Raw genomic sequence first — 14,132 nt, 5'->3', positions numbered from 1 at the left:
CATAAATAGAAGACCTTGCCAGAGGTTGGGAATTTTGCAGCAAGTAATTCACCTCCTGACTCCTCAAAGCCTCTCCACTATCTACAAGGCACACGCCATGAGTATTATGGAATACTCCCCAATTGCCTGGATGAGTGCAGCTCCAACAACACTCAAGAGGCTCCCCACTTTCTTACCTCTTCTTTTTCCATGTTACATGGAGTCACCACAATGCTGGTTGATCACCCCTTCATATCAACCATAATTTTAAGATTTTGGCGTGTGGTTTCACAGCCAGATGCACTTCCTGCAGCTAACCCTCTTCATTTATCTGTGCCGGGGACTGGCACCCATACAAGCTGGCTTGCCTGCACCAATTACTTGGTTCTTTTGTAGCCAGCAAGTCCTGTACTTGGAGTTAAAGCCTCTGGCTCAGAGAAAGGAGGGCTATTCAATGAGCTACACCAACTCCCACTCAAGAAGTTTGACACCATCCAGAAGAAATCACCCTTACTTGGAACTATATCACCGTGGCTGAGTTATCACTGTGGTTTTAAAAACACCACATGGATGGCAGCAATTCAAGAATACAATTCATCACCACCTTCTCAGGGGCAATTAGCAATGAGCAATAAATACAGGAATTGCCAGCAACATCCACACCCATGAACAAATAAATAAAAACTGAAGCACTCTGTCAGAACCCCGAAGGAATTCCCATTCTGCCCTTTCTGTTTGATGCAAGCAAAACAACAGCTGGGGGTTCAGCTGTGTTAAGAAACATAATTGGTAATAAGTCTTGCAATGCAAAACAAATCAGGTGAAAGCAGGAACGAAAAATGTTAATACACCAGAAAAAGCATAGTTTAATCAATGTGAAAACGCAACAAAATTATCCTTTTGGACATTAAAATCTGATAATTATCTTTTAAGAGCTGATTCATAAAGGCCAGGCCATTCCTTCTGCATGCTTTTGTAGATATATAATTACCCTCAGAGTGATCAGTCAGCATTTACGCTGCTGATGTTTCCCTTCAGCATATCCATTTCAGATTCACTCAATTTTATACCCAATTTTGCGAACTGCTCTTGTCATAAGAGCATCGCAAATCAGAATGCATTTCTACATTTAAAAATTGATGCCTGCTATAAACGCTAATTAAGTGTTTGAGTACCCTGTTTTTTCACCTTTGAGCGGTTACTTTATTTTGTCATTCACCAGAAACATTACCTCTTAGCCGTGTGGGTGCACTCCCTTGTAGATGCATGCATGCGTGACCGGCAATCTTAAATGGATCAGGCAGTATAGTGTGATGGTACATTAGAAGGAACATAGTCCACCAGCGCAAAATTGATTTTCTTGATTTCAGACTTCTCTCCAGATATCTACATAGCCGGTAGAAATTTCTTCAGGGACTTGCCAACTCTTGTAACTTCAACAAATCACCAATACACAGCACCAATGAGGGTTCTGTCAATCTTCCACTGATAAGAATTGTTATCTAAAAAAAACAAATGTTTCTTCTATCATGTAAACTTTTCCTGTCTTTCTCTAGAATAGCAATACTATGATCAGGACCCCTCTGAATTCCCGTAGTGAAAGAGGAGGTTATTGAAATACTTCTCGATTTCTCTGCCCAAAGGCCGAAACACGGCAAAGTGCCATGATTTTTTTTTCATTATAGCAGGCCCTGAGTCTACCTCAGCCAGAATGGGAATTGAATCTCATGCTGTTGGTGTTAACTTGATCCTGCCATCTAGCCAACTGAACAAACCAACTCTCCCAGCTGGAATACTTGATGGGCTAGAAATTGATAAAGAAGAGGACCAGAAAGGCTGGCTGTCCCTGAAATTACTAAGTCACCACAACTTAGTGAGATGCATCCAAGGATGCTGATTGTAGTAATGGTGGAAACTGTGGAGGCATTGTCTGTCACCTTCCAACCCTCCTGGATACAGGGGTGCCTGCAAACTGGAGAAATGCAAATGTTATATCCTTGATCAAAAAGAGGGTAAGGATAAGCCCAGCAACGACAGGACAGTCAATTTAATCTTGCGGTTTGGAAAGCTTTTAGAAGCTAGAATCAAATACAAAATTAATAGTCCTCCGGAAAAGTATGAATTAATACAGGAAAATCAAAACAGATTTGTTAAAGGCAAATCTGTTTAACTAATCTAAATGAGGTTTTGATAAATTGATGCGAGTAATGCGGTTGATGTTTTTAACATGGATTTCCAAAAGGCATTTGATGAAGTGCCACATAATCAAACTGTCAGCAAAGTTGAAGCCAGTGGAATAAAATGTTTGGAGTGTAAAGAGTTGTTGAGTGGGGTGGTGGGGTGGCCTTCAGTTGTTGAGCAGTGGTAGGTTGACATTCAGTTGTTGAACAGAGTGGCTGGTGCCAAAGTGATTGAAATTTCCAGGACAGTAACTTTTATTTTATTCTAAAGTGCACACTAACTTTACACAGATCAAAATCAGGTATTTTTAAAGTTCAGCCATTATGTGAAAACGTTGACCCGAATTCTCTGGCCTCCCAGCCGCGTGTTTCCTACCGGTGGGAGGTGGCGCGTTGTTTGCTAGCGCCGGGATTCTCTTGTCCCGTCGCTGTCAATAGGAATTCCCACTGAAGTCACCCCATGCCAGCGGGAAACCCGCGGGCAGGAGTGCACTGCCAGCGGGATCGGAGAATTACCTTATTCGCTGGGTTTAATGAGATATGTGCATGTTGCTACACTGGTTCTCAGAATTTAGCAATGTGGTTGATTGTGCACATCTAGAGCCGAATTCTCCCATTTTGGGACCAAGTGCCCACGCTAGCAGGAAAACAAGCGTGCTTCCCACTGGCAGCTTCTTTCAGGTGGGATAAGTTCATTTTGAGCAACCCACCGGCCAGCCCCACTGTTCTGAGTCCAGGCTGCCATTTTTAAAGAGCAGCCCGATCTCCTTGCTCAATGACAAGCCCCCCTCTCATAAAAATGAAATAGTTCCCCCTCCCCACCACTGACAAGGGGAACACCAACCACCCTTCACCAAAGAGGGACATTCCCCCCCCCTCTCCCTCACAAGTACACAAGTAATGGGTTAAACCCCCTCCACACCATGCAGGCATGAGGGTGACCCTACCCAACCTCTTAGGCCCCACTCAAACCCCCTTCCCCCCACTCAGGCCCTCTTTTCTCCCTCAGATGCCCCACTCAGTCGTTCCCCCCCTCGGCCCCCTACTCATCTCCCCCCCAGGCCACGTGCCTTAGCATTTTTCACGGTGCACTGCCCTTGGCACCGAAACCCTGGCCTGGTGCCTTGAGCCCCAAGGGAGCTCGCGGAGGTAGGTCCAATGACCGTTTGCCACTCTGCTGCTGCCAGGCTGCAGAGGAAGGGTCCCTCAGGGATCCTGGATGTTGGGTGGGCTTGGACTGGGGTCAAGGGGTTGACCTAATCACTCGATCTTGGGATGGGGGCGTCATGGTTAGACTGCCTCTTCTAGCCCTGCAAGATCACCCTTGGTATGGTGATTTCAGACAGCCCTGTGATCAACATCTGCATTCCTGCCTCTATTCCTGCCTGTCAGCAGTGAAAATTCTGAAGTAGCCAGGTCACTTTAATCTCCATGCACCTGGTCACCTGGCAGGATTTTAACTCAATGCAGCACTCCATTCTGCAGCAGGGATTTTCCTTTCTCCCTGTCAAAAGCTGCTGGTGAGATCACACTGCTTTGAAGTCCTCTGACAGGCAGGAGATATCAATTTCTCCTGGAGGAGAAGGGGGGTTTCCACAATGCCCAGCTGTGCACTCAGCCCCAATGTATGCACACAGCTTTGATTTGAAGTTGCTGTGGCTTCCCAGCAAGCAGAAGTTGTTGAAATCATCTCCATTGCACTTGAAGCCTTTGATCTGTAACAAGTTCAAGGTGCAGTGCCTTGTAAACCATTCAGTTGCCAGATCAAGGGCTTTCTATCAACCTCCAGCCTTCTGTGTTTATTGTGATTTCACTTCACGGTTGATTGAACCTCAAGTATCCCAATGATGCTGATCCAATGCAGACAGAGTATAATGCTGATTGACAGCCTGCTTTTCAGCCCCTCTTTGAAGTGGTATGCAAAAGAGGAAGTGAAACCACAGGCTGTCAATCAGGATTAGACTCTGTCTACATTACTAGAGTACTCAGGTCATTCAGAGTGAAGAGAAATAAACTAACTCAGGTGGCTGGAGGAGAATAGAAATCCATTGAGATGTCAATGGAATCTTTCTCAAAGCACTGTTTGTTGAACTTGTTAGAGATCGAGGGTTCCATTGGCATGGGAAAGGGTTTCTAAGAATTTAACTTGCTGTGAAGCCTCAGAGATTTCAAATCAAAGCTGTATACATACATTAGGGTTGAGTGCACAGCTGTGCAGACTGGAATCCCCCCCCCCCCCGACTCCCAGGTGAAACTGAGATCTCTTTGTCAGAGGACTTCAAAGGGGTCTGCTCACACATGCAGCTTCTGAAAGCGAGAAAGGAAAACCTCTGCTGCAGGATGGAGTGTTGAAATGATTTAAAATTCCTGCCAGGTGACCGGGTGCATGGAGATTAAAGTGACCTGGCCACTTCAGAATTTTCATCGCTGATAGGCAGAAATGTAGATGTTGATCACAGCAGTCTGGGGGGGGGAAGGGGTCTGAAGAGGAAGGGAGGCTGTGTGCCTGGTCTGAGGGGGGAGGGGGTGTGAGGGGGAAGAGGGTTTGTGTGGAGGATGTGAGGGGGAAAGGTGGCTGAGTGGGTGGTCTGAAGGGGAAGGGGGGCTGGGGTCACTTTCATGCTTGCATGATGTGTAGCGGGGGGGTGACCTGTGATTTGAGTGGTGGTGGAGAGGTGTCCCTCTTTTCTGAGGGATTGGTGTTTCTCCACTGGATCCTTGGGGTCTGGCACGCAATGTCCCAACTTGTGGGTAACATATGTAAAACCCGCTTGGTGCCGTTCCCGCTGGCAGGTCGGGTGAATGGCGGCGGGAGGCTGGTGAATGGTCTGTCAAACCCACCACTAACATTCAAATTAGCGGGCGTGCATAATTATCGGGTTGCTGCCTGCTGTGACAGTTGGCCAGCTAGATCAGGCAGGTTTTATTTCCCATGCCAGGGTAGAGTCAATGATCAGGGTAGCTGATGAGGTTTAGCCGAGGTGTCGCCTGATGCAATTTTTCAAAGCCAATTGGCCTTTAGGCTAAGATGAAGCATCAGGTCAAGCCCAAGATTGGGGTGCAATGCCTCATCCTGTCAGCTTGGATCTTGTTTTATCTCTCTCGTGGGGACCATGCATTGGATTCAATTGGAATTTGTTTTTTGAGATCGAATAAAAATTTGCAAAAAATGTAACTCTATATTTGCTACACTGTGTGTTATTCATTCTTCCTCAAAAAGTTTCAATAATGAAACTATATTTTTAAACAGCCTGTCAAATGGAAAATAAATAATTCCATTTTTGTTTACCAGTTTCAAACCAGTATACATAATACAAAACATGTTTTATTATTGTCTGTACTGAGTGTCAACAGGCTATATTGTAAATATTAATACATTTAATTTATATTAAATAAATTTGCCTGTAAGTAAATTACAGATAGATAATATGTGTATACATACACACAAACTAATTTCAAAACTTGAGAATGGGAATTTATAAACACACCACTTTCAAACATAAAGTGGTGGAATTTTCATGTGTACCATGAGCAAGACGCCTGCTTGATGTCAGTTGCAAGAGGCTCAAATCATTTAAATCTACTAAGTGAGCTGGCTGGACAATTTGCAGCTTTGATTGGCAGATTGCAGTTTTGGAGAGTGGGATTCCTGGCAGGTTTGATGCCTACTCTGACCTCTGAAATTTGAAAAACAAATGTTGTAGCGCATTTGGAACTTCCTGTGATAGATGCCTCCTGCAGGGACTGTCAGGTTCAGTAACGCAGCAATGGAAATTTTAAAGGGATAGATGAGAATCTGAAGAATGACCTGTAAAATGCTGCAGCAAGTCTGTAAGGTAATGTTTGAGAACAGCAACACCAGAACATAGATACAGTGCTGGAAAAAGTTAAATGATCTTACCCAAATAACAAAGATACAATGGTTTATTGCTATCTCTTTGTCTCATTTGAGATACTACCATGCATTTACCTCCCCCTTCCACTTCCCCACCAAGACAACCAGCTGAGGTGGGGGAGGGGGTTATAGAGAAGAGCCAGCTTCCTTGCCCTCAATCAGCTGGAAGAGAAAGCCTTGGAGATATCTGGTGTGGCAGCAAGAAAACCATTGTAGGTGACAAGGCTGGGCTCCAGGCACAGCATGCTGAATGCCTAATTCTCTTACCCTTTCTCTTTGTTAATAAACCACACGTATAAGAACACAAGAAATAGAAGCAGGAGGCCCTTCAAGCCTGGCCGCCATTCAATATGATCATGGCTGGTATATGCCTCAACTTCTTTTCTGTCCCATTTCCCTATAGCCCTCTATTCCTCGATCTATCAAATTTTTATCCACCTCCACTTTGAATACTTCTAATGATCTAGCTTCCATCACCCTTTGGGGCAGAGAATTTCAGAGATTCACCAGCCTAGAATCATAGAATGCCTACAGTTCAGAAGGAGACCCTTCAGCACATCGAGTCTGCACCAGGTCTCTGACAAGGTATCTTTCCCAGGATCTTTCTCCACGCTATTCCTGTAACCCCACAAATTCACCATGGCTAATATGTCTAACCTACACATCTTGATGAACAAATGTTCAGTCGATAACTCCATTTGCTTGTAAAAATCCTTCAATGTAAGCTCCACATCACTTTCTGCGCTGATCATTCAGGAATGAAGTCAGGAAATGTTTTTTCCACATGAAGGTTGACAAAATCAGCAACTCTCAGGGCTGTGAATCCCTGGTCACATGAAATTTTCAATATCAACAGATTCTTATTAGAAAGATGTGAAGACACATGAAACAGAGATGAATGAACAGAGTTACTGAGACATAGATCAGCCACGATCTAATTGAATGGTAGAACAGGCTCAATGTCTGAACAGCCTATTCACGTTACTGTTTCTGTAGCCCCCGAGTTCCACGAGGTATGTAGTGAAATTGTTAACCTAGACAAACAGTACATCCGTTACCCGTTTTATTCGAGAAATGCACTCAGCCTGACTGATGTTACAAATCTTTCCAGTTTTGGCCTCAAATGACCATGATTCATGGTTACAATAGCCATCACTTGAGCAGAAAATGTAGTGTAAGTTGTGTGTGAGGGTTACAGGTGAGTTTTATTCTGAAGAATGGTTTGTCATGAGAAGTGGATTACCCTCCTAGGTTGCACCCCACTAAGCCACAAGTATTTCAGTCCCGGCTGCAGACCAGAGGAATTAGTCCTGTTCCTCTTTTCCCTGCAACCTATAAAAGTTGGTCATCCCATTTCCATCTTACAACAATACCAACACCTCTCTGAGCAAGGAGAATTAATAATAGGCAAAACAAATTACAAAATAAAAGCAAAAAATGCTCTCATTAAACCTCCTTCAACACTCCAAATAAAAGCCAATGATCTACTTTCCCCCTTTAAAGATGGCCAATAATGCCATTCTAACCATTACCGCTTGAGTTCAACATTGGTTGATCATCACATCAAAGTGCATGAAAATGGCAACAGATGCTTTGGCGTTTATGTCCATGCCATAGTGGAAATGATGTCAGATGAATGAGCAGTAAGAGCAGAGGGTAAGTTCTACATCCTCTATTTGATGGTGTAAACATCCCTGGCGCCATAATTCCCCCCCCCATCTTGCCCCCAAAACACAAATGAACATCAGGTCAAGCTTTCAAATGCAGCTACTTTAGGTTACAGTAGCAAAATGGTGTGATGGTGTCAATCGAGACATCAACAGAAAAACAAAATCTTTGCACAAAATACAATTCAAGGACACGACAAAACCTCAATAACTTTAGTATTCCCCCTTCTTTGTAGATGGTTCCACGTGAAAAGAAACACGGGAAAGCACATGGGCAATTCAGTCCTATGACACCTCTACTATTCAATTATATCAGGGATGTTCTCTACCCTAATTCCAGTACCCAGTTTGTTTTGGTAACCTTTAATTCTGTTATCCAACAAAAAAAATCCAGCAATCACAATTTTGAAGTGTTGAACTGACATCAGCTTCAACAGTGTTTTTGTGGGGGTGGGGAGGAAGGGTCCTAGATCTTCAGTATTCTTTGTTTGATGAAGAGTCTTCTGGCACCAGCCTTGCATGTCCCAGCTCCAATGTTAAAGGTGATGTCCCTGGTTGTTTTGATTTGATTTATTATTGTCACATGTATTGGGATGCAGTGAAAAGTATTGTTTCTTGTGGGCTATACAGACAAAACATAGCATTCATAGAGTACATAGGGGAGAAGGAAAGGGGAGGGTGCAGAATATAGTGTTAGAGTCATAGCTAGGGTGTAAAGATCAGCTTAATGTGTGATAGGACCATTTAAAAGTTCAATGGCAGCAGGGAAGAAGCTGTTCTTTGGGACTTATTTCTGATTCTATTCATTTGTGGGACATGGGCATCACTGGCTGGCCAGCATTTATTGCCCATCCCTAGTTGCCCGAGGGCAGTTGAGAGTCAACCATTTGCTTCCCCCTCACAAGAAATTGTTAACTGCTGCTGGTTTCTATTAGACATCATTATAAATGACTTGAAACAAAGCTCAAAGAACAGCTCTTCCCTGTGTTTTCTTTCCACCTTGAAGCTCACCCCCCCCCCCGCCCTCCTCTTTCCAAAATTGTTGCTATGACTCTGGAGTCACATGTAGGCCAGGCCTGGTAAGGATGGCAGATTTCCTTCCCTAAAGGACATTAGTGAACCAGGTGGGTTTTTCCGACAATCGACAACAGTTTCATGGACGTCAGTAGATTCTTGATTCCAGATTTTCTTTCATTGAATTCAAATTCCACCAACTGCTGCGGCAGGATTCGAATCTAGGTCCTCAGAACATTAGTTGGGCTTCAAGATTAATAGTCTAGTGACGATACCACCAGGCCACCGCCTCCCTATTTATAATCGTCTGATAATATTTATTGATAATAATGGAAACCAGCAGCAGTTGACAATTTTGGAAAAGGGGGTGGGGTGGGAAGAAGAGCAAATGTACTCTTTAGAATGGAAAGCAAACATAGGGAAGAAGCTGTTCTTTGAGCTTTGTTTCAGGTCATTTATAATGATGTTGAATAGAAACCAGCAGCAGTCGACAATTTCTTGCATCCTTGTAGCGCGGGTGGGGGAGAGCAAATGCACCCTTTTGGGTGAGAGGGAGGGGGGTGGTGGCAACAAATGCACCCTGCGAGGCTTTTTGGGTGGAGGGGAGTGCGAAGAGGGGCAGCAAATGCACCCTTCTGTCAAGGGGTGGGAGGAAAACAACGATTAAATGCTCTGATTCACTTGAGATCACCGCCAGCATAAATGCAGTGGAACCCAATCCACTCAACCCAATATAATATGGCATCACTGACTGAGATAGAGAGAGAGACATGATAAGAGCAGAGAAGGGAGACAGGGTTGAGGAGGGTGAGAGTGAGGCTAAGGGCCCTGCTCCTGCTCCACCCTCTGTCTGACCTCCCTCTCCTTCACCCCCGTACCCCTCCCCCTTCCCGAAGGGTGTCACTTACACAATCTCGTCGTTGTCGAACTCCAGCTCGCCGGCCGTGTCCTCGTAGTCCTCGCCGCCGCCCCGGGCGCTGCCCTCGACGGTGCGGTAGGGCAGGCGGACGGCGCCGCGGGCCCCGGACGCCCGCAGCACTTTGACCTCCATCAGGCCCACACTCTCGCTCACGTGCGTGACCTTCTCCTCGAAGGTGAAGATGCCCGCGTGGTCGTCGTCGAAGATGGTGACGTTGGCGGTGAAGGGCGCGCACAGGCACGCGATCTCCGCGCCGGGGGCCGTCACGTGATTGGCCGTCGACGTCGCGCTGCCGGTGACGGCGGTCGCGCTCGAGACCGAGGCTGCGTCATTCACCTCGCCGCCTCCGCCGCCGCCAGGTGAGGGCGAGGGCGCCGGCGCGGCTGCCGGGCCCGTCCCCTGCGCCGGCGCGGACGCCCGTTGGTTCCCGCTCCCGCTGCCACTGCCGGCCGCCGCCGTGCCGGCGCATGCGCCCACCCGCAGGTTGCTGAGGTGGACGCAGAAGTTCTCGTCCTCCTCGAAGATGTCGTCGTCGATGATGCCCACGCGGATCTCCTTGTGCGTCTCGCCCGGCTTGAAGACCAGGCTGCCCTCGGTGAACTCGTAGTCGGAGCCGGCGTTGGCGGTGCCGTCCTCGGTGCGGTAGTCGACGGTGAGGGTGTTGGTGAGGTCGCCACCCCGCCTCACCACGGTGAGGGCCACCGAGCCGCAGTTCTCCAGGCACTGGTAGCTGCCCGGCTCGAAGTAGACGCGGCTGACCGGGCCCTCGTGCTCGACCTCGGGCCGCACCTCCTGCATGGAGACGGCCTTGCGGGCCTGGTCGGCGGCGTGCCGCTTGAGGATGTTGCCGGCGCCGATCATCAGGCGGGTGGCCTGGATGCGGTAGAAGGCGCGGCTCTTGGCCTGCTGGCTCAGCACCTGGTAGTTGGCCAGCTCCAGCAGCTGCTCCGTCTCCTTGTCGGGGTGCTTCTGCTTCAGCTCCTTGAGGATGCGGGCCATCTCGCGGCGCGACTCCTCCTCCTGCTGGTCCTTGGCGGGGGGGCCGAGGCCGAGGCCGGCGCCGTCCACGGGCGGCTCGCTGGCGGCCAGCCCGCCGGGCGAGGAGGTGGACGAGGCGCCCGCCGCGCCCGCGCCGCCCTCCTGCAGCGAGTTGAGCATCTTGCCGTCCATTTCGATGTCGATTTTGGCGGCCGAGGTGGCGCCGACGGGCCGCTCGGCCTCGCTCTCCACGATGATGGCGCGGTGGCGGCCGGCGCGGTACTTCTTGTACATGTACTTGTAGAAGAGGAGGCGGCGGTCCGCCACCCAGGCGAACGCCACGCAGATCGGGAAGAAGACGAAGGTGAGCAGGCTCTCCCACAGCTCCACCACGCCCGGCGAGATGACGGCCAGGATCAGGTAGAGCCAGGCGTAGGCGAAGATGCTCCAGGCCGCCGTGACGAAGAAGACCCGCAGGTGCTTGATGCGGCGCACCTCGCCGTCGGGCACCACGTACACGCAGATGGCGATGATGACAAAGGTGTTGAAGGCCGCGCTGCCCACGATGGTGCTGGGCCCCAGCTCGCCGGCGTGGAAGCCGTGGCCGCACACCTCGATGACCGACAGCAGGATCTCGGGCGCCGACGAGCCCAGCGCCATCAGCGTCAGGTTGGACACCGTCTCGTTCCACAGGCGCACCGTGGTGGTGGTGGTCTCGCCGTTGGGCTTCTTCACCGTGATCTCCCGCTCCTGCGACGTGATCACCTCGATGGACGACATGAAGCGGTCGGCGATGATGGAGACGCCCAGGAACATGTAGATCATGGCCACGAAGTACACGATGGCCCGCGCCACCTTGTCGCCCACCGCGGGGTCCTGCGGGTACCAGATGGGCAGGATCACCCCCTCGTTGCACGTGTAGGTGCCGCTGCAGGAACCGTCCGAGGAGTTCGTCTCGCCGCCCGCCGCCGCCGCCTCCTCCTCCTCGCTCGCCTCCACCTGTTGAGCGCAACTCAGGAGAAGGAGGACCAGCGCCAAGCCAGCATTCATCACACAGGCACAGGGCGCCCTCCTCATCATGGTCATCATTGACAGCCTTCCAGTCTACAAACACAAGGGAGAGAGAAAAGAAATCATCGTGAATTTCACAACATCGCCAGGAGATCTTCCTTTCATCGTCCCATTCAAAGGGGATGTCACTGATTTCTATTCTCAAACACAACCTGGTCTGGTACAAATCAGACAACCAGTAGGGTTAAGCATGCTTGGTACACTAGCATGGTACAGATCAGGCAGCCAGCAGGGTTAAGCATGCCTGGTACCCTCGTATGGTACAGATCAGGCAGCCAGGAGGGTTAAGCTTACCTGGTACACTATTATCGCAGCATCAGTTACATGAGAATATAAAATCTCCCTTTACATTTTCGGAGTGCCTTCGGGAAGCTTGCCTAAGAATACAAGACCCTGCGTCACTTAAGCCCCAGACACCGAGAGGAATCAAGCTGAACGCATCCTATTCATAAGACATTAGTGGCATTAATTGCTAAAATATGACCAAAGTCACATACGTCAGTTCCAATATGTTGCGACAAGAAGTGTAAATGTGCCGGGCTTCCCTTTCCACGCTAATCAATTAGTTCGTTTTAATTTTCCATGCCACTTTTGTTTCACTCTACACAGCCGCCTCCCCCCCACCTTTACTATATTCTAAACAGGCTTCGCCGTGGCAATATATTTTCCATGCATGCATCCGCTTTCTATTTTTTAATAAAGAATTAACAGAAAGTGAATAGTGTAACTCCAGCCTCGGACAGCTGTCGATTTTTGTATTTGCTGTGCAGACAAGGTTTGATTATTTGAGATGTATGAGAAAAGGACCACTTCCCATTTTAAAAAACAATATATAACAAGCTACATTTTACACTAATCAAATCGAACATACCACAGCGTTCAGCCGATGTGATTCCTGGATCTGATGTCCGTCAACCCTTGCCTTCGCCTTTCTTGCAAATCAGGAGCGGAACGTTTTTACCATGATAGTGTTTAGGGAAAGCGAGCTACGGTGAAATCCGCTAGATTTCGCTGTTACTCCCGGCCATAGAGTCTACCGCTCGGTCTCATAACCCGACACAATATTGATGGTTATTGGAGAAAGTACCAAGACGAGATGAAGGCTAGCAGATGTGGAATGGTCAAAGTTTCTCCGCATTATGTTTTCATTATTATGCGTGGAGCATTTCCGCGTAACATAACCAGTGTGGTCACCCAGCGTCTGAGTACTGTGCAACCCAAGCAGTACGGATGTCTCAGGCAATTACTATTTTCCGATTTCTGATCGTGAGAAAGCCCAGGCTTGCAGTGCATCATGGGCTCCTTGCCAGCACTCATCTCCGTGCGACCCACCTACTTCATTGATCATTCTGCCGGCCGTCTTAAAGAGGAACGCTCTCTCTACTCTGCTTAGGGAAGTGCAATCGAAAAAAGGGAAACGTTTCAACAAGGAGACTTTTTTTAAAACAGAGAACCTTCTAGCCTCCTTCTACAAGCCCATGTCGAGTGCAATGAATAAGCAGATCGTGTTCTCCTTGCATAATTAATGATAAGCTACCGAATGATTTCAGTCAGACACCTGGAATAGTGTTCGAGGTCGGACCTTTTTATTCTCTTTTTGAACTCACTATGAAACGCCAATGTCGAAAACAGTGAAGCATCATCTCCCAGCCCTTCCGCTCACAGGCAGAGATGAAATCTTACTTGGAAAGTGAACTGCCTCAAATTAGCATCTCCACAGCTGCGATATATGGGATTAAGAAATCAGGCTGAGAAGTCATTTCTGCTATTTAATTCCATTTTGACTTCGAATTTCCGTTATAGCCCGCACGTGATAGTACGTGCACACTAGAAAATGTTAATGTGTATCAGGCATGCATTTGTACGTTTGTAACCTTGGACAGAATCATTGAAGGACTTTATTGCTGGGAGTCTTGGATCCAGTAATGCACGTTTTCAATAAATGTAGTACTGATCAATAAAGTGTTGCTATTATTATGTGGTAGTCTGCATTACTTTAATTTCTCTCCAGGGGCCAGTAATTGTAGAAACTAAATTGTACTTGCAGTAACCGTCATATTAGACCACGGAGACATCTCATTTTTTATGTTTGCCCTTGAAGCATGTTTCAAAATCATGCGAGGGACACTAATTAATATCGTGTGTCTCAAAGATCTCTTGTGTTTTTTTTACAAATTGAAGGAATACAATAAAAATAAAGGTTCGTTTGATGATGAGTGGGGCGCCAGTATATCAAGGGAGACCTGATTTTTGTACTGTAGGAACTTTCACTGAATGGATGCAGTGAGTGGTTTCCTGTCCTTGAAGTTTGATGCCCAGGGAATAACGGTTCGAGACCAGCAAATTGCTCCTTCTGATGAAAGCAAACTTCAAGCTCCATGCTTTTTTTCATTTATCGGAACCATTCGGGCAAAGTGAAACACCCAGAG

The 14,132-nt window shown here is 47.7% G+C and overlaps 1 protein-coding gene across 6 annotated transcripts in view; it reads right to left on the bottom strand.

Annotated features, from left to right (window-relative positions):
* slc8a1b (solute carrier family 8 member 1b) overlaps nt 1-13,604 on the bottom strand; it is a 284,183-nt gene extending 270,579 nt beyond the window's left edge. For all 6 annotated transcript variants that reach the window (XM_078212311.1, XM_078212312.1, XM_078212313.1 and 3 more), the window contains exons 1-2: nt 12,575-13,604; nt 9,644-11,736 (exon numbers count right to left, since the gene is read on the bottom strand). In XM_078212311.1, coding sequence (XP_078068437.1) covers nt 9,644-11,721 — 2,078 coding nt within the window. In that variant the 5' untranslated portion in view covers nt 11,722-11,736; nt 12,575-13,604. The remainder of the gene's footprint in view (nt 1-9,643; nt 11,737-12,574) is intronic.
* Nucleotides 13,605-14,132: the final 528 nt, after the last annotated feature.

The sequence above is a fragment of the Mustelus asterias genome, chromosome 5 (genome assembly GCF_964213995.1).
Source record: "Mustelus asterias chromosome 5, sMusAst1.hap1.1, whole genome shotgun sequence".
Classification (NCBI taxonomy): Eukaryota; Metazoa; Chordata; class Chondrichthyes; order Carcharhiniformes; family Triakidae; genus Mustelus; species Mustelus asterias.
This window is presented reverse-complemented; position numbering and strand designations above follow the sequence as displayed.